The following is a 20950-nucleotide window of genomic DNA, read 5'->3' on the forward strand; positions in this document are numbered from 1 at the left end:
CCACGCCACGAGATGCTGCCAGCCCCATTTCCTTCTCTTCCTCTCCAGCCACGCTGGTCTCTTTGCAGTCCTCCAAAACTCAAAAAGAAGGTCCCTTTGAGCTGGCGCATCTTTGCCATTCCCTCTGCCTGGAATGCCCTTCCACAGAGAGATGCAAGACTTGCTCTCCCACCTCCTTCAGATCTCCCCCAAGGTCCAGCCTCAGGGCGGTTTTCCTGGGTGGCCCTGCTGAAAATTCCAGCTCCTTCCCCAAGCCCCTTCCTGGTGCCTGTTTTCTGCCCTCGTTTTGTGGACATTTTCTCCATAGCACTACTGTATTTTTATTTTTATATTTTTATTCGTTTTTCTCCCCCTGCCAGTCCTTTGTCCCATGGGTATCTCTCATGCCTGGAGTATGACAGACACATGATACATGGAAGAGTTTAGCGTTCTGCCTGGCATATATAAAGCCCTGAATGAATTTTATAGACTTTTACCACCCCCATCATTCTGAATGAGAAATAAAGAAAAGAGAATGGACCCCTGGCTGTGAAGGATTCAGGAGACCTCACAGAGAGAAATCAAAGGAGCATGGAAGAGGTGGTCTATGATCTAGATCCATAAGGGGTCCGATCCAAGTTAAGGAAACCATGAGTTGGGTTCAGGTGGAAGATAATGGAGGGCTGAATTAGGCAGTGGGACTGGAAATAAAAGGTGCAACTAAGGGATATTTCATAGAAGCAATCGACATTGGAGAAGAGTCAAAGAAAGTAACAAAATTTTGATTCTATTTTGTTGAGTATTTGATGATGCTCTGGGGAATACTTTGGAATATGTTTTGAGATGAGTTGTCTGAGGCTTTCAGGGAGCTGGAAGTAAGTGTGTACTTGTAACACAGGTTTCTTATATCCCTAGAAGTGGGGAGAGCAGTAGAGGGAGAAGAAAAGAAGCCAGGGCAGAATTATTGAAGGTATGGCATGGAAAGGATTGGCACAAAAGAAGGGAGACCAGGAGAAATATGTGGTATGATGTCAGGGGGTGGGCAGGGCACAGGTGTTTCAGAAAGGAAGAGAAGGGCAGAAGAGCCAATAGGATTTGAAGGACAGGCCATTGGATTTGGTGATGAGGTGATTGTTGGTGACCATAGTAGGATGGAGGGGCTGAGACATGATCTTGACTGCAAATGAATGTGCAGAGCAGTGTGAGTATACCATTTATTTATGAATTCCAATGGTGAGATGGTGGGGGAAGTGGAGAGACACCAACAGAGAGACAGAGAGCTAGCTATTGAGGAGCCAGTGAGGAGAGGAAACTTTATGAGAATAGAAGGATGAAGGAATGAGAACTCAGGAGAAGGAGAGATGAATAAACACAAGAAAGGAAGAGAGGCTGAGCAGAAAATTGATGGAACAAATCTTCAAGGTGGCCAGAACAGATGGGATTGAGAACATAGTAAAGACCTTCCTTGGGAAGAAATAACAGTCCCTTTTCTTTAGAGACAATGGGAAGGTGTTAGGAATTGGTTCTGTTATAGATGAGAAGGAGAAGCAGGTCAAGGGCATTTATATCTATTATTCTTCATTTCTCAATAAAGTGGGAGGTGAGATCACATGGGCAGAATAAAATACAGCCGAGCCGAGAAAGGGATTCAGTCAGAGAGACCATCCATTTGTGCAGGAAAGGTATGTTTCAGATCCACACTTTCTCCTGCCCAAAACAAAGAACACCAAAGATAATAGAATGTTCAGTATGGAATGTACTATAGACTAGTGCATCCAGTCGAGCATCCTTGTTTGGTAGATAAGGACATTGAGCAATTCGGTGACTAGCTCAAGGTTATACGGCTAGTTAGTAGCCAGCATTCTACTGAAACCAGTTTTTCTCTTCATTTGTACTCTCAGTGAAGTGTTTCAAGCTGTGCTTTCCAAAGACTTAATGCCACTTAAACCAGTAATATATCTTTTTTTTATAGGCATCACCCCCCCCCCTTACATACACATACACCCTACCTCCCTGCCAGTCTTCAATCTCAAAATCAGCCTACATGCATCCTGCTGCTTGTCTTTCTTGCCCTGCGTGGTCCACTGTCTCAGCTTGCAGCCTGAATTGGATTGACCCTCAGATGGGCTTTTTCTCCTGGATAAGCCATGTTGCAGACTGGCTGTCTGGTCATATTCATGAAATGAGCCAGCATGAGGCTGATGCCATCATAAGGACTGAGGGCATTAGCTCTGTGAAGTTGCTGCCATATCCCAAAGGCAGAGTTGAACTAGATGCTCCCTGGAGTGTAGCACTTACGGTTGTCAAATGAACCTCCTGGATGGCCCTTTTCCCTTGAACTTGATATTTAAAATGATCTACATAAATGCTTAAATAAAAAAAAATAGATGTTGTTGGAAACATGTTAAGCAAACCATAGTTTTATCAATTCTTAGGCTATCTGAATTCCTATATTCCAAAATGAAAATATGCTTGAGCTACAGATGTTTTAGTGATATATGAATGTGATTTTATTTTCCCTGTCTACATTTCGGCATGGGTTTCTGTTCTTAAATTATATTCTTAAACATTAGTATCTCTGAAAAAGATACTCCTGAGCTATAATCTACTTTGTTTCAGAGTACTTATTTTGAATTGCTATATTAGTGTTATGTGCAGGAGGAAAAAAAAAAGTCCCAGATATCTAACTTTTTTTTTTTTTTAAAACCACTGAAATAGATGTTAGGATATCTGAGTAGTTTCTGCCCTTTAAATAATGCACTAAATACAATGCTCATGGACACACTCACACCCCTTCCTTCTCTCATTTGATTTCGAGATACAGAGAATAAATGAGATGTTCACTTGGGTTTCGCTGTCTTTTATGAAATCCAACCCATTCTGGAGTGAATGAGCGAGAGACTCAGGAGGCCACCTCCGTGGGGGCAACTGCCTTTCTCCAGTGCCTCATCCTCTCTCTGTCATCCCCAGGCGATGTGCCTGCATTTGTGTGTGTAGATTTATAGTTTATCTTTATCAATGGCTTCATCTGTAGGTAGCTATTATAGCTGCCTCGCCTGGATATTGTTTGGGCCTGATAGATCTGTCTGTAGTTCATCAAAGGGGAGCCGAGTGCCTAAAAGCCATCGGGTCCAGCTGAGGATGAAATACGAGCCATCAGCCTTGGTAATGGCTGTAAAATTTCATAATTACACGGCCTTTATTACATTGCATAATGATCCTGAAGCAGTATGGAACAATTAATTAAGATTTTCAACCGTGGCTCTTTCAGAAATTAAAAGGTGCTAGTCGCTGAGAAATGGGGATCTATCTTGTCCTAAAAGCATTAGGGATGCTTAAGAAATAACTTTCCTAGGCACTTTTATTTTTTTGTGACGAGGAACACCTAGTTAGAGAAAAAGCGCGAGTAGACCGTGGCTATTAGCAACTTTTTATTCCAACTTCAAAACTGCTATTTTAAAAGGCATGGGAGTGAGAGTGCTAGGGGTCTATATAACTCCCCAACTTCCCTTTCCTCTTCTTTGAAAAATTCTATTCAGCCTCCTGCTATAGCCATTTATCATGTTTATGGTTGTTCATCTCTACACATTAAATAAATGCAGGCTGCCAGATAGGGGGTCAGTTAACTGCCTACGATAGTATACTGACCAAGGAGTTTCTCTCATGCACTCTCTCATATCTGGAGGCATTAAAGTTCTTTCAAGATCTCTACAGTTTTGACAGTCATCCCCAAAGGAAGACTTTACTGTTTTCATTTATTTTCCTGTGAATCCAGCATGTCACATCTAATATATACCTTTTATTTTTTTCCATTATCTCATCTTCACACCCCATAAAGAGTAATTAAATTTTGTGAGGGCCTATAGGAGCTGGTAGGAATTTGCTGTTTTTAAATAATAACAGAAGCTAAAGTAAAGTATACAGCATACATGCGCGTGTATGTGCATTTGTGCATACAAATTATGACCCATTCTTGACTTTGTTTTCCATGCCAAGGAAATTATGATTGAGATGGTTGCATACTATAAAATACTAATGACAAGATGGTGAAAACAAGCCCAGCATTTTTATTATGATGATTCTGAGCCATATCCCATGCATGTACCGGTAGGAAACAGACATGTTTCAAGGCAACATGATCAATGGCACCATCGACGTACCTGAGAGAAAATTTTCAAAAAAAGAAACCCCTAACATCATTGCAATTTACACCTAACTCCTGGATATTTGTTCATGTCAAGTATTACTGTTTTTAAATTGACAATCATCATATAATGTTTTACAGATCTAAATATTTCATGGGAGACTAAAACTTCCCTGGGGCATCCCCAATAATAAACTTTCGGCAGAAAATTTGGAAAGGATTATGGGCTTCAAGGAGGAGCTACTGCTCAGAGTAAATTCTCTTGTTGAGGCATTTAGTCCCTTAATAGGAATTTTCTGATCTGCTGTCACTCTTGTTCACACACCGAGCGTCCCTGCCTCTCAAACACTTGTCATTCTTTAATGGAAACAAAATAGTCATTGCATCCAGAGCCACAATGTCATTCCACTACCCCTTGCTGCGTCGGCAATAGTGAAAATGACAGAGCGGCTCTCAGTAGGGGTAATTAAAATGTAAATATTGATATTTTATTATTTGAAATTACTTTCCAGTGCGGCATTTAATATCTCTCCATCTGTGCGGCTCTGTTTAGCGGTCACTTTAGTGCAGCTCTGGGATACCAAGCAGCGGCTTGATCCCCGTTATGTCAAAATGCTTGTTGCTGCTTAATTTTGATATCTAATTAAGTGGAAAAGTACAGTCCACACTGTAATCCATGGCATCTTAACCAGCTGCTTGGGTATATTTAGAATTAATCTCCACTATGGAATCATCCTAATGTATGCAATTAAGAGTCTGCCGATGGCTAATTAGGTGTATTAGAATCAGGCAGCTTTTTTTTTTCCCCTCCTTCCCACCCCCCCCCTTTCATTTTGGACTGTTGCAGATATAAGAGTCTCTGCCTGCAGAGGTAGTCTTAATGCTCCTCAGAACGAGTTAGGAAACAGTGCAACTTCCGAACAGATTTCAGCCATGGACATTTGCCTTTTCCTGTGCTCATTTCCTTGAATCAACCTCATATAGGAATTTCCAGGATTTCCTGGGTCTATTTGCACGATCTCAGTGACATGAAAGGGACTGGTCACAGTGTAGAGGAGAGGTGGGATACGAAGATAAACACACTTTCCAACAGATCAAAGCAGGGGGACTCCGGGGCAGTGCTCCGAGTGCCCTTGTTCATTTAGGGAGGAGAGGAATTATAGCGTGAGAGCTTTTTACCGCAGCTGCATTTTCCTCCTCCATTCTACTTTTGAATGGAACACTGTCTCCGAAAGAGTTATTATAAGAGGCACAGGTTCGGTTTGTATATTATGTATCCGTGGTAAATACGACAGGCAGCCTTTTACTCCTGATAACGACTCTGCATTCATGTGATTGGGGGATTCCAAGAGCTGTGTTGTTTCATTTTTTGTTTCTGTTTTGTTTTAATTTGGCCAGTTATCCAAATGGGGGGCAGTGAAGAGAGGAAGAAGGGAAGGCAGAGAGGACTCGAAGGGGTTGCCTCTATTGTCAATGAGAAGGTAACTGTAGCCTCCCCAGCGGAACGTACGCCAAGCCGTAATGACTTAGCTCTGCTTGAGCCAGCAAACACCAGCCGTGAACTTGGGAGTAAATATTCGTAAACAGATCTTCATTAGCCACCGAGAAAAATAGTGTGGGAGCCTGACTTTAAACCGAACTCTTGGGGCTAGAAATTCAGAGAAGCTGTTTTTTCATTCTGTCCAGAGCACAAATTATGCCCAGGTCTTTAAGCATAGAGAGTGAGGATTTCTAATATTATTTGAATGTGGAGTTTCAGGGTCAGGAGGCTGTAATTTCATATCTGTGACATGCATCTCATGGATAACATATTTCTCCTACGTTCTTTCATGAATACATATGACACTTTGTTTTTAATGGCCTGTGCTGTAAATCCTTTAACATGTGTTTATGCAGAAGACCTCCTGATTTTTTTTTCCTGCCTCTCCTCCTTCTCGGGCAGGATATGTTGGAGACACTGAGTTATAGCGTCTTTCTATTTGGGGAAAATCAAGAAGAGCACACCTGAAGGTTTTTTTGTTTTTGTTTTTCTGCTTTACTTGTAACTAGTAAGAAAGTGAGAGAAGGAGAGATGTTAGCATTAACTCCACAAATACCCTTTCTTTAACAATTAGTGCTCTTGTTAGAATTTGTGTTTCTCTACCAAGGGACCAATTAGGTAAATCTGAAAAGATTTGAAGGCATGTTATTTAAAATTAAAATAGAAATTATAAGAGAACTCTCACGTAGAATCAGCTATTGGTCATTTCAGTGAAAGCACACGAGATGATCACAAATCTTTTTTTTTTTTTTTTTTGTAATTGGTAGCTGGCATGACATTTTCTAGTTTTTAGGTGAGCTCATGAAATCACCCAGGTTTTCATGATGCAAACGTCATTCTGTACATTAACGTGCATGTAGCTGTGGCCTTCACGAATGGGAAAATAACAAAAAGAAAAGATAACCTGAGCTTTAAAGTCTGCAACTCTGCCTTCATTAATGCAAGCTGATGCACTGGGACAAACTCTGAACTCTCACCTGTAGATAGGCAGTATTTAATCCAAAGTCAGACTGGGGTGGATCAAGCATTTCTCTTTCCCTTCTAATTTTCTCTTTTATGCTATCTCAGTAAATTTATATATACATATAAATATTTAACGTAAATATTAAATATATATGTATATATTTAATCCTAATTTATCCAGCGTATGGAATGTGCTTTTTAGATTCTTCAGTATCAGAATATTATGTTGGGTCACATATAACAGAAACAAAGCAACTATGGCTAACTTGCTGTTTATAGATTTCCTTTAATGGTTGAATGTTCCCAAGAGAAGCAGTTCATCTTTTTTTTTTTTTTAAGTTATTAAACTTTATGTGTGGGCAAAAGAAAAATACACAAAAATTCATTTTTAATTTAAAATCTGTTTTAGGTCAGAAACAGTAAAAAAAAAATCCAATATTAGAAATTATGGAGGAAAGTAAAACATGCCAAGAATTTGTTGTTTTTTTAAAAAAAGTTAACTAAAAGTTACAGTTGTGGTTGTTTCTCCAATAGTTCTAAAGACTATTTGAGACACATTTATCTCTTGCTGAAATCTGACAAATGACATGCTTTATTAATAATTTATTGGCTAGTTTATTAATGTTGGATGGTGAAAAAACATATATTTGACCCTAAAACTGATGTTAACAAAATTCACCTTCTTGTGTTTCTCCCCGTATCTGTATTTTAATTGGAAAAAACTATCATCTCTAACAGAGATAACTTGTTTGCCCTTAAGCCCAAACTCTCAACTAAATGTGTATGAAAAATGGTGGGAAAAATTTCATACAAAAATCATGTGAACCTACTACCTGTCTGACTAACAATGGTTTTGGCCCCCTGCTTGATTTCCTTAAGGTCCAACCTGACTTCTTATAGACTTAAATGGATCCTCTTTTACTCGCTCAGAATATTTCCGTAGGACCATCTCCAGCCATGCTTGTTCCTACAGGAGGTGGAAATGGTTCTCCTTCAAAATTATTCCATAGGAATGGATATACAAACCAGTTCGATAAACCTGAAACATGTCTAAATGGCATTTAAATTACATTAACACCTACTTGTACAGACACAGTGAAAGGTCATAACCGACAAGTACCGTCTTCGCTGTTTGTAAATGTCTAATTTGCTGCTTGAAAATGGGAAGGCACCTTACTCCCTTGGTGCTGCTCAGTGGCTGTCGTGTTGCAGATACTCCTGACAAGTGAGTATTTACTCAGTGAGAATCCCATTGTTCGAAAATGGAGTGAGAGGGAGATGACGTATGAATGCGTTTTTCTTGCGTTGTCTTCTCTTTGCTGTTTTTGATTCAGGGAAAGGAAACCCAAGATTTCTCAATTTGCTTGCCATTTTTTTTTTTCCACAGTGTGGAAAGTGCCTTTACTAGTTATTTGGGTTTTACAGAAACTAGATGTGGAATCTCTGGAGAATTTATGTTAAAAAAGTAGACCTGCAGATTTTTTTTGTTTATTATTCCTGCAAGTGGAAAAAAGCAAAGGGTATTTGTTTTCATTCCTGACTTGGCTAGGATTTCAGAGGTTTAAAGTTCTAGCTACAGAGAATAAATTCACACATTGTCAAAATAGTTAAACTGGTAGGAAAAAATAAAGAAATTAATCATAGATACTTGTAAATAATAAAAGTCATTGTGACATTATCATGGAATCTGTTGTGAATGGTTATTTGTAAATATAAGAGAAGGCAGTTAGGCCATATGATTAAAAGGTCAACTTTAATTATAAATTAAAAAGGAACTAGCTGATGTTGAGAAAGGACTTTATCAGAGTTTAAGTGGCTCCAGAGGAAATCCTATATACTATACAGGTACTTAGAAGCAAAGAGCTTTACATATAATCAGTGCTTTAATAAACACTTGTTGAATTATGAAAAAATAAATGAGGTGACTTTTTTTTGTTGCATATTCAGATTTTCTTTCCAGGGGAGGGGACTGACATCTGGATGCTGTCTTCATTCCTAGTGTCCCATTCCTTTTGAAAGCCAGTCAATGAGTTGTTAAGGAATTATTCATTAATTGATTTGGCACATACTTACATTGAGCACCTGCTATGTGGTAGGCACTGTTGCGGGTGCTAGGATTACAGCAAGGAACAAGAAAGAGAGGAGGCCTCCACTATTAAGAGCTCGGAGAACATGGCAACCTACGGGGAAAGATCTATCTGTTAGGTGGCACATCATCACATTCACTACATTACTTGCTTCTGTCTTTCCCCGAAGCTCCACTTTTATATTTTACAATTTGCACCTGTGCCCATGGATGTTACACAGGAACAACAATAATGGTGGTAGGAATGGAAAGGAGTGTATGCACTTGATTTCGGAAATATAAAAAGGAAGACTTGGTGATAGATCATTGAAAGCCTGCGAATGAGGCAGCAGGTGGATGATGATGCCATTAATCTGAGGAATACTGGAGCTCTGGGGTTGGGAAATGCTCCAGTTTTCAACATGCTAGTCTGTCTACAGAGGAGTTACCAGAAGAGGATTTTTCAGGAAATATGGCAGGAAAGGAAGAAAAGGGCCAAATAGTGAAAGAAATGCCATCCTGTGCCAGAGGGTTTCCATTTTGTCCTTCAGAGGGTGGAAGCCAAGAAAGGATTTTGGTCAGTGGATGGCCTACTTAGAATTCATATTTAGAAGAATGCTTGAATAGCCACGGGTAGGATGGAAGAAGGAAATACCAATATCCCTTTATCCCAAAAGAGATGATGGAGGTCTGGACCAAAACTGTGGGGAGGCAGGAAGGAGAGAAGTGATGGATACATTGAAGAGGATGTGTACAACCAAACACCAATCTTTCCTCCCTCACATATACGTGCACTTTCATCATTCCTTACGGTACCTACCTTCTTCTCCTCATTGTGATCTAATTTACTTTTACTGTGCTGTAACATCTCAGAGGGTAGGGATTATATTGTACTCATCTTGTATATCCTAATGGATATACTGTGTAACTCTGAGCATGGTGCTTCACTTACCATAGATGCACTGAATAGCAATTGATTTGAATCTTGTTACAGTGGAACCATTGGGAACTGAATAATGTAGGACTGGACACCCTTGGGAACATTTTTTCTCCTTTCTCATTTTACAGATGAAAAAGCAGGAACCAGAGAAGTTGCCTCATTGCTCAGAGTTACACAGTTACTTGGTGGGAGCGGTGGCCCCCAGTGCTAGGTCTGCTAACTTCCAGTCCAGTGATCTTTACCTGAGGTGCTCGCCATTACCCACACAGCCTTGTGCTTCATGTCAGTACTGCTCACGGTGTTACTCCAAATCACACAGCGTTGGAACTGGAAGCTTCTTCAGAGATGTCTAGTTTCCATTGCACATTTGACAGATGAGGAGTCACCTGTGGGTCTGTATTAGTTTGCCGGGGCTGCTATAACAGAGTACTGCAAACTAGATGGCTCACAACAGAAATGTATCATCACACGTCTCTGAAAGCTAGAAGTCTGAGATCAAAGTTTTGGGAGGGTTGGTTACTTCCAAGGGCTGCGAGGAAGAACCGCTCTCGGTTTCTGGTGGCCCCAAGCATCCCTTGGCTTGTAAATGGCATTCTCTCTGTGTACCTTCACATCATTTTCCTTCTGTTTGTATCTGTCTCTGTCTAAATTTCCTCCTTTTTAATGAAGCTACAGTCAGATTAGGACCTACCCTAAGGAGCTCATCTCAACTTGACCATCTATAAAGACCCTGTTTCCAAATAAGGTTACATTCACAGGTACTGAGAGTTAGGATTATAACATCTTTTGGAGGGACACAATTCAACCCACAACAGAGATCAAGTTAACACTATTGGTTATAGTGTGGGTAGACCTAGAACCCACATTTCCAGACCTCAAAGTCACCGTTCCCCACGCTAGCTTCTTCTCTCATATATCACTCCGTGGCAGTAAGTCCTTAGCTTTGGGTTATTTGACAGTAATTATTTCCCACAGATTATTTAAAAATCTGTGGAAATGTCTGTCATCCTACAGATCCTCAAAATTCAGATAGAGTCAACATGCATTTATTTTGGAGGCTTGACTTTTATTTTTTTATTTTATTTTTTAAAAGATTTTATTTATTATTTGTCAGAAAGAGAGAGAGAGCACAAGCAGGGGGCGCAGCAGGCAGAGGGAGAAGCAGGCTCCCCACTGAGCAAGGAACCCGATGCAGGACTTGATCCCAGGACTCTGGGATCCTGATCTGAGCCGAAGGCAGACGCTTAGCCCTTTTAAATCAAATATTAGAGCACATTTGATGAGGGCTCTGCATTTTCCTGAAGGCAGTGCCTGCATGCATATCTGATGCACAGGCTGGATCGATCTTCCTTGGACTACTGGTCAGGGCCCTGTAACACCCTGTGGTATTTCTTGACCAGTCCCAGCAGTGATTAGGTAGAGTGAGTCACAGTCAAGCACAGGATCTTTTTCTTTCAAACCAGAAATGTGCCTTCAAAATGAGCTTTTTTCCTACTCCATGTCCATCTAATCCCAAAGTGAAACTGAAAATGCCCTTTTATAAGATTTTTTTTTTTTTAGAGTCCCACATTATATGGCACTGCCTTCCTTTTTTCTTCATGGTCAAACAAACTTAAGTCACATCAAAAAGGAAACTTTCCAGGCAGAGCTCTCTTGTTTTCAACTAGTACAAAATAAAAGTTGAAGGAAAAGAAAGCCATTAGGTATCCTTCCTTTAAAGCAGCTCAGCCTATACCTTTCTCCGTGCCCTCCAATCATTTGTGTTTCTTCCTGGCTTAGATGAAAGGATGGGAGAAGTAAAGTTGAGGTCAGGTAACAGGGAGTTTGGGGGAAGCTAAAGGAGTATTTTTAGGCCCCTGTCATCATTCAACAGTAGGTGGGTAAGTGGGATTTCCACAGAGGAACTGTACACTTCATCTAGATATTCTCTGTATTCTTGTATTACAGTCATATGCCCCATATCTAGTCCTTTTTTCAAAGCAGGTTGGCAGTTGTCACCCTCCCACACTCACAGAAACAAAACAACAACAACAACAACAAAAAACCCCTCTGGTCACCATTTTGAGGCTTCCCTGCATAGCCACTTGGAATATCTTTCTTTAGCTGCCATTATACTTTTAATTTTCCTAGCAAGCTGGCCTTGGAAACAAGGAACAATTACTAAAGATAGCATTTCACAAGTGCCATGGAGGCAAGTTTTTAATTTCTGTGCCCATGAGTGGACTAATTGAAACTTCCCCTGGCTGTTCCCATAATCAGCGTGAGTGGTCAGTGGCCAGTTGCATCTGTAAACTCAGTTAACAGTGATAATTCTGTCTTGGACTGGTAGATACTGCTTTTATGATTCTGTTCTACCCTCCTTTTAATTTATCACCATCACCTAGACTGTTTGCTAAGTTTTATGGATGGTGGTCAAGTTTGCCACATAGATGGAATTTTTTGAATTGGAGTTCTTTCAGATTTTCACATTTGTCCTATGAAACCACTATTTTAAAATAATGGTTTCAGGGTGGCTGGGTGGCTCTGTCATTAAGTGTCTGCCTTCGGCTCGGGTCATGATCCCAGGGTGCTGGGATTGAGCCCCGCATCGGGCTCCCTGCCCCGTGGGAAGCCTACTTTTCCCTCTCCCACTCCCCCTGCTTGTGTTCCCTCTCTTGCTGTGTCTCTCTCTGTCAAATAAATAAATAAAATCTTTAAAAAAATAAATAATGGTTTCATAAAATCTCTGTGAATCCTACTTGAAGTATAAGAACGGGAATAAAGAAACAGAGTTATCAGGGAATCAACAAATGTTGAAAAACAGAATCAAATTCCAAGAAGGGGAGCTATCCCATTTTTGTCAATTATTCTTGTATTTGACCCAAACTAATTGAAATGGAGTCTGAATTATTGAAATCTGGTTTATGGTCAGACTGAAAGAATAAAGACTCAAAGGATAATAGATAACAATAATTAGATATTGTATCTAATGCTTATGTGCTAATGTAATAGGTAATATTTGTCATCCATAATAAAGTTTTCAATAAAGTGCTTCTGATAGCACCAAGTAAAGATTCCAGCTTTCACGTTTGCACTTGACCATCTGTACTTGCTTAACTCCAGCCCCTACTGATTGCCAGCCCATAAAGTCCATCTCTCTAAAAAGCAGACTAAAATAAAGGTCTCTCTATAGATGTTAATTTTGTATATCCTATATACACACACAGTGCAACCCCAGAGCTGTGTGTTTTGTGAATCATACAACACGTGGTATGTTGGCTCCTACGTGAAAATAGCAACTGGCTGAAAAATAAAGTTTATCTCGAACAAGGGTTAAGCATCTGTGTATCTGTTGGTAGCTAAGACCAAACCTTAGTGCTATTGTGATTTTCTCCCCTAGTTCCTGTAAACATTGGGTTTATTTGTATGGGAGAGAAAGAATCTAGCTTATGCCCCAGTGCTCACTCAGCTTCTCTCAGTGAATTTCGTTTACCATCTCGGTGAGTCATTACGGCATAATTACAATTCTGGCATGATATGCTATTTGTTGAAAACCGTCAATTTTTTGTGGAAGAGAGAAACTACAGTTCAGAAACGGTGAGCAGGCAAATCAATGCCATGATTAACTGATATTAACAGACACCCTGAAGATTTAAAATGCTTGCTCTCTGTTTCAAGGAAGCAGCCGAGAAGAAAATGCCTAGCAGGGGTTAAACCCCAATGCCTGCACTGCAGCCTATTTCTGTCAACACTCCGCTCAGGAAATAAACATTTATGCTTTCTGAAATGAAAGTGTATTTTTGAAGACTAGCCGTCAGATATTTTTTGCCCTTCACACTTTCAAATGCTTAGCCTTTTCTGTAAGTTGACTGCAAAGTGCATCAGTTTGCCAGGCTAAAAAAAAAAAAAAAAAAAGTGTTGACAAGTGCCCATGGTACCACTGTCATCCTCCAAAGTTTCTAGGGGAAGGAGGCAAGAGGGTTGGCACAAAACATACTTTCTTCAAGCCTATTACTTCAGGGGTACCTGCCTCTTGAGATGCTTTTCAGTCCTTCCAAATGATGTTATTCCCAACTGTCATCTGGTTTATTTGGAGCAAGGTAGAGAGTCATTCTGCTAGCAAAATGCCCGAGATACATTAAATGGCACTGATTCCAGGATGGAGACGAAGAGAGATCAGGGTTGTCAGCAATATGCATGGAATGGGCCATGGCTGGGGAGGAGAAAAAAATGTGCCATGTATCAGTGTATTTTAAAAAGCTGTAATACGGCTGGACATTTAAAACTATAATCTGTCACACACCAAAGATTAAGATCCCAGGATGTACAAAACATGAAGTTTGAACGACACAACAGCGAAGCATATTTTATTTCACTTGGGAGAGAGGTAGCTAAATGGTGTAGGTGCTGAGGACCTCTCATTTGTAGCCCGATTGCTATAAAACACCGCTAAGCGCCGGGCACAGGTGCACACAAGTAATTGTCATTTGGATACAAGCACGGCTACACCAAGAGAGCCATTGTGCTTTTAGAAAATTCCTTAAACTCAGCTTATTTTAGATCTTGGCCATTTAGGCTTTTATACTTAGCTCAGGCGTGCTGGTCAAAATATTATCTTATCCATGTCGTTATGTATGGGAAGTATCTATGGCGAGCACTCCTGCAGGGCAGGTAGAGGTTTGTGGCATTCAGATGTTAGCTCTGTTACGTACTCCGCCTCCTTCGTGACCGGGTGAGCACAACAGTCTCCTAACAAGGCTGTGTCACTGTCACCCAGGTATTTGGGCACGAGAGCTCTTTGTGCCAGCTTCCAGAATGCAGAGGTGTGGTAGGAAAGGGTTAAAAGTATTGCGATTCAGCTCTTTCTAGAGCACGAAGAGATAAAAGTCCAGACTTCTATTTACATTTTGGAAAGCATGGATGGGCCCTTTTCCTATCGTTTTTGCAAAATTACACTTCCTTTAACCAGCTGAAATAGTTGTGAGGACATCAAGCAAGCAAACTTGTCAAACCTTTTGTGCTGTATCCATCTCCCCATCCTCCCTGGCCTTTTTCTTTTTATTTCATTAAGAAGTGAAAGAAAAAAGTTAGGTTTATAGGAAGGATTCTCACACACACACACACACACACACACACGCATAGTCATCGACAGAGAGCCAACAAATTGCAGGATCAACCTAGGAAAAAAATGAAATTTTATTGTTTTTTGCTTAATTAAACCCCAAAGAAATGTGCGAAACCTTGTTATGGCTGAAAATTGCGCATTTGTAAATCACAGGGACAAAAGGGCCCCTGTGCAACTTTAAAGTTTCCGTGCACGTAACTGTCGATAGCGTGCCTTCTCCATCATCAGCACTAAATTCACATTGATGCCTCTTTTCTTCTCCGTATTGATCCTTCCATGAGAACGTAGATTTGTATCTGTTAATTAATGCGTCCTGAAACAGCGTTTGTATTAATCAGGCAGATAAGAAAAATTGGATGCCTGCATCCTCTTGACAACCGTAAAAGTGCTTGGCCTGATAAAATCGTGGACGGACCTCAATAAAAAAGTTCCTCCTTCCACTCAATAAACTAATCATCCTGCTTTTAATTATTCGGCAGAAAGATGTGTGGAGATTGGAGAATGTGTAAATCTATTTACTAACAGCAGTGTCTGGGAGGGAGAATAGGGCTGTCACAGGAAGGTGCTCTGGGCGACGCACTCTGTCCATCTGCTGCAGCAGAAAAAACTGCTTGGGAGCATGGAAAGGAGCAAGCACACGAAGGCAAAGGGAGAATACTCATCCGTTTTGGCTCATAACTTCCTAAGATGATCATTTATTTCTTCATCTGTTTCATTTACAAAACAAATCCCAACCGTTCCCTTTGCTTGAGTTAGATATTTGGATGTGCGTCGCATCTCTTTTCTTGTGGGGGGAGTGGGATAGCAAAAGGAGCAATATTGGTTTGTTTGCTGTGAGTGTAACAGTCTCAAGATCGAAAGCAAATGGAACCTAACCTAGTCAGACTAGGTCATTATTTTTCTCTTTGGACTCTCTCTTGAATATATTACCACATGTTTTAGCTCTAATTCTAATAAGAAATTTATGTAACCCCACAATGGGATGACCAAAAAAAGAAAAGGAGTGGAAAAAGAGAAAGAAGGATTGACGACGCCAATTCAAAAGAAGATCTGTCATGTAATATGTAAATGGCTTGATAAACAATGAAAGAGATGCTTTTTACACGTCTTAAGACCCGCCTTTAGTAAAAGCTGGACTAATCCCTCTTGATGATTTTATTAAACACTCCAGTTAATGGTGCCAAGTGGCAAACCACTAGTTTTCACCAACAGGGCAGGAAATCATTTTCTTTTCCTCATTGTGCAGTAGTTTCTAATATCACATGGGATGGGAACAATTTGATAGGAATAAAAATGAGACAAAAGCAATGACCATAAACAGTAAACTAAGAAGATTGGGCAGCAGTGGATAGTAATGATTTGGGTAGCAGGGTCTAGAGAAGGAGTGAAAATAGATTTTATAAGTTGCATTATTAAAATTTTCTCCTTCTATAGAATTATTGGTGGCAGGATCTTAAATCGTAGTACTATTGTCCTCAGTAACCGTAGGGGTGGTTGCTCACCCTTGGAATCCCTGGGCATTACCAATCCCTGGGCATAAATTATTACTAGAAATGAAAGTGAAGATTTAAGAAACATTTGTTTTTTAGAACTCTTGGAAAAAGTACGTGGCTGATCATCAGGTATCTTCACTACAACTTCTGTTTAGAATTCAGATCTAGTCCCTCTGAGATATAAATAAATATTTTTACTCCTAACTAGGTTTAATTTTACTACTTCCTCTTTCGCTATTGAACCACATTTTCTTTTCATTTTTTTGCATGTTCTCTTAAGCTCACAAGGAACTTTAAGCCTGTATGTGTGTTATGTGTGAATTCAGACCAGATTGTTCGTGAAGAATTAAAGGACTCATCCAGATATTTCAGATAAAAATACTATTTAATATAGCTACATTTATTGAATGCATATTATAAATTAGTATTTTGCTGGGTGTTATTTTGTATGTCCCCAAAACAAAAATTGAGGTGCAAGTAAATTGTCTTGCTCACGGTGAAAGAGCCAGTAGCTCAGCGGGGCCAATATTTAAACTGAGGATCTGGTTCTGCCTATATCCTATCCATGGAACTCCAGTGCCGCCATATTTAACTTTTTAAATAACTGGATCTTAAGAAGAAGAATAAACTGCAGCTTTTTGATTTGGCGGAGAGGCCAAGCTGCTAAGTATTCTACTCTCCTTTATACCAATAAACACCACTGTAAGAGGAATTCGTGTTATATATCAGTGGGTGCAAAATATCCAGTTAAGAAGGTTCTTTGGGGTATACGAATACTCATTATTCACTGAGCATCTGACTATTAGAATGAGAAATGTTTCCAAATTGCACTCTATGGTGTGAGTCTAAACTGTTTGTTTTCCTTTATTTGGGAGCTCTTTTTTTTTTGTTTGTTTAACTTTTATGTTGTTTTTCAATAGTAGTTGTTAGAGATGAAGTGGATGAAAATCTGACTTCCTGAAAGACATTTATAAAAACTGTAGCCAGAAATAGATTATATTTAAAGGCTACATATTATTTTCTTCTGAAATGAAAGAAACAAACCTACTTTTCTGTTATACTCACCTGTGTCTATAAAACCTATAAAAAACGCCAAGAAATTGAACTGGTTTGTGACTTTTACTTTGCCATTCGCAAAATGATCAGGGGAAAATTTAAGAGCATCTAATCAAAGCTCAGCATAATTTTGAGCACTGATGCAGAAGCCAACTACCATATGAAACTAATGTTGCATTATGAAATTATGGCTTTAAAGTAACTTGATCTGCCCATCTTCCCATGCAGGCTTCTCCACGCTGTCCCTGGCGGACCAGATGAGCCTTCTGCAGAGTGCTTGGATGGAAATTTTGATCCTTGGTGTCGTATACCGATCTCTTTCATTTGAGGATGAACTTGTCTATGCAGATGATTATATAATGGATGAAGACCAGTCCAAATTAGCAGGCCTTCTTGACCTAAATAATGCTATCCTGCAGCTGGTAAAGAAATACAAGAGCATGAAGCTGGAGAAAGAAGAATTTGTCACCCTCAAAGCGATAGCTCTTGCTAATTCAGGTTGGCATATTGACATGGTCATTGTTACATTTTTTAATATTTCAGTTTTACCCTTCCCTCAACTTCTTCAGGGATTTGCTAAACCCAGTTGTAAATTCTGTATGAGACAGCAAAATTATAGTCATTACAGCTTTCTAGTGAAAAGTTAGAAATAGGAGAAGTCCACTTGAATTATTTTTATTATATTTACTTCTTGAAAGTGGTGAAACTTTTACCAGCCTGTGCATTTCCGAACTTGTAGTGTAAATGGATGGTCTCGGGACAAAATTACCTTCATTTTCTTGTAGGCACAAGTGAAAATAAGTGTGCACGGTGGGTATGCAGAAAGCACTTTTCCCCCCTCATAAATGCACATTTTGCAATTGGAAAAACATATGTAGTGTTGTTCTTCATTTTGCTTATCAAAGAATACTCTTGTTTTCTTGTATTCTGGAATCCTGCAGAAGGCAACTTCTGCTCGAGTATTTCTCCGAGAGGTCCACCTATGCAGTAAGGGTTAAGAATTATGGGAATAAACAGTCTTTACATTTGAACTGAAACGTACTAAAATAGCAACCTCTGATAAGTAAAAATCGTTGCTGCTTTGTTGTTTTTCCCTTTGTGCCTCTCCTAATGCTTTATTGTGGTCTTAAGTCTCTTTTAGCATTTGCATATAGTTCAGGATAGATCCCTCCTTAATGACGTGCCGATCTTTAGATACCTGCGTGTCAATAACGTGCTCTGATGCTATGTACCATTGACAGTCACATCGTGCCCCTCCATCTGCTTTTGTTTTGACCCTATCTTTGAACTTTATCTTGGTTGCTGGCCAGTAGTTTTCCCTTTAATTACAAGAAGGAAACTGTCAATAAAATCTGTTAAATGGGATGCAATGAGTGGCTTGAATGGGCGGACGGCTATTTGTTCAAATTCTGCAGCATTCAAGGTATTGACAGTTTGTTTTCTGGGGCCATATGTGACGATCAATCTCAGGCTGGGCTCAGCCGCGCTGAAAAATGAAAAACCAGATTGCTTTTGCTTACTTGTGGATGACGACTTTGTGATTTGGCGCGGTCCTAGTGAGATGAGACCCTTCTGCCCAAATTGCCCCCATGAGAGCCGGGGACGCGTGACTGTTTTTAGAAATAATTTTTAATTGATTTTGTAATTAACAGTTCATCTACAATATTGATGCATGCATCCTTGGACTGATAGGAGGGAAATTGTTTTCAACAATGAAGTTGTACTTTCCTATTTGTCTTCATAATGGAGTTTAGCATTGCATACTTTTAATTGCTGAGCACACCGTTCACCTCCCTTTTCCTCCTCCCCTGTGAAACTGTAACATAGGTTTCTTTATGACAAGTGGCACTGTTGATGCAAACATCTCAGATGCCCCGTGTCTGGCTCTCTAGAAGACCAAAGTGGGAGATGGGAGAGAAATTTTCCGAGAATTTATTAGTTTGCATGGACTTTGTGTTATAGAATCTCTCGTCATCAGATGAAAAATTCTGTAGCAATGGTTTGGAGAAGAATTTCTGTTTGGTAGTCATATAGTGATTCTAATTGAAAACATCTACTTGGTCAATTATGTTTAAAATCCAGCAAGCATGTTTTATATCTTTTATATTACATAATGCTTTTTTAAATTATTAACTGATTGTGAGTGCTGAGCAATGCTAAAACTTGATCAAGATTGCTAAAATCTTATAATTTTAGGTGTTAGATATATACTTTATGGCTGTGGATTGTAATTTAGAGTACCTGAATTAATTAGTAGCAGCATTTCTGTCTGTTGTTTAGAAGTATAATCATTAGTGTTTTGATATGTAAATATTCAAATACCACAGGCCCTGATGTTAGAAGGAGGAAGTGACCTCCTTGAGAGCAATGACTGGTGATTAGAAAGTCTTTAAAGAACTCCTTAGTTGGTTTTCTTGTTTAAAACCAGAAATGGTTAACAGGCCCTCTCTTTTTTCTCTTATACTGGTAGTGAGTAACATTAACTTCTTTCAGGAAATTTCTCCATGTCACAAAGTTATTCTGCAAGTGCTTGTAACTTTTTTTAACTTCTCAATACCAAGAAAAGTTAATTGAATCAGTCCATAAGAAAGGAGAAAAGATTAAGGATTATATTGATGTCTAAATTGTGCCACCTCTCGTGTGCTATATAAATATGACCCTTCTCTCCTGCATTCAACCCCCAAACCGCACCATTTTAGCATGGGATAAACCACTCAGAAATCTTTTCTTTTTTTTCATATTGTCAATATGATGCTATTTTATTCCATTTTTTGACCATTACTTGGATGACAGTAATAAAGTTATAGATTCATTCTTGCTTAGATCCAGTGATTCTTAAACTGCTCAAAAGTACATCAGTATGAAAAATGGTTTCAAAGATACCCTAAAAAGCTCATAGTTTTTCTTTCAATAGTTAGAAATTTCAGATGATTGTGAGTTTTTGTGCAAAAAAAAAATTCAATTTTAGTGTTATATTTATAGATATCTTAGCATTCCCTTTATGGCTGTAGGTATTAACAACCAATGTCTCATTAATCTCAATTTCAGCTTATTTTAAACATCTGCCTTTATTCAGTAATTATTAATATTGTGCTTATGCTCAGGAAACAGAGAATTGTCTTCTTGATAATACCTGTCATATATTTTTGTAGCTCTGTTTCTGGCATATGTGAATTCAGGAATACTTACAGCACCAGGAACACCATTGGAAGAACTTTCCCTATCTTAAAGGATATGGGCAAAAACAAACAAACAAACAAAAAAACAAAAAAAAACCCAATATATTATGAACCAATACTGTCATTCTCACAATCAAATATTTGGAAACCCCAAATAATTGTCCCAATTATTTTTGAAGGTAAGAAACTCACAGGCTCACTTAAACTATATGCTTTCTTACTTTTGAGCACCAACTTTCTCTTAGGCAGTTATTTTCTCCCTGATATATCTTTGTGCAATTGAATTTATTTTTTTTAATTAATTAATTTATTTTTTTTAAAGATTTTATTTATTTATTTGACAGAGAGCACAAGCAGGGGGAGCAGCAGAGAGAGAGGGAGAAGCAGACTCCCTGCTGAGCAGGGAGCCCGATGCTAGGCTCGATCCCGGGGCCCAGGACCCCGGGATCATGACCTGAGCTGAAGGCAGACACTTAACTGACTGAGC

General features: G+C 39.3%; 1 protein-coding gene across 4 annotated transcripts in view; it reads left to right on the forward strand.

The window, feature by feature from the left end:
* The window catches only part of ESRRG (estrogen related receptor gamma), a 568605-nt gene that overhangs the window by 534761 nt on the left and 12894 nt on the right, over positions 1–20950 (forward strand). For all 4 annotated transcript variants that reach the window (XM_054507915.2, XM_054507916.1, XM_064593871.1 and 1 more), the window contains one exon: positions 17513–17782. In XM_054507915.2, the coding sequence (XP_054363890.1) occupies positions 17513–17782 (270 nt within the window). The remainder of the gene's footprint in view (positions 1–17512; positions 17783–20950) is intronic.

The sequence above is a fragment of the Mirounga angustirostris genome, unplaced genomic scaffold (genome assembly GCF_029215605.1).
Source record: "Mirounga angustirostris isolate CCGP_5_RB_7025 unplaced genomic scaffold, mMirAng1.0.hap1 SCAF_6, whole genome shotgun sequence".
NCBI classification, from domain to species: Eukaryota; Metazoa; Chordata; class Mammalia; order Carnivora; family Phocidae; genus Mirounga; species Mirounga angustirostris.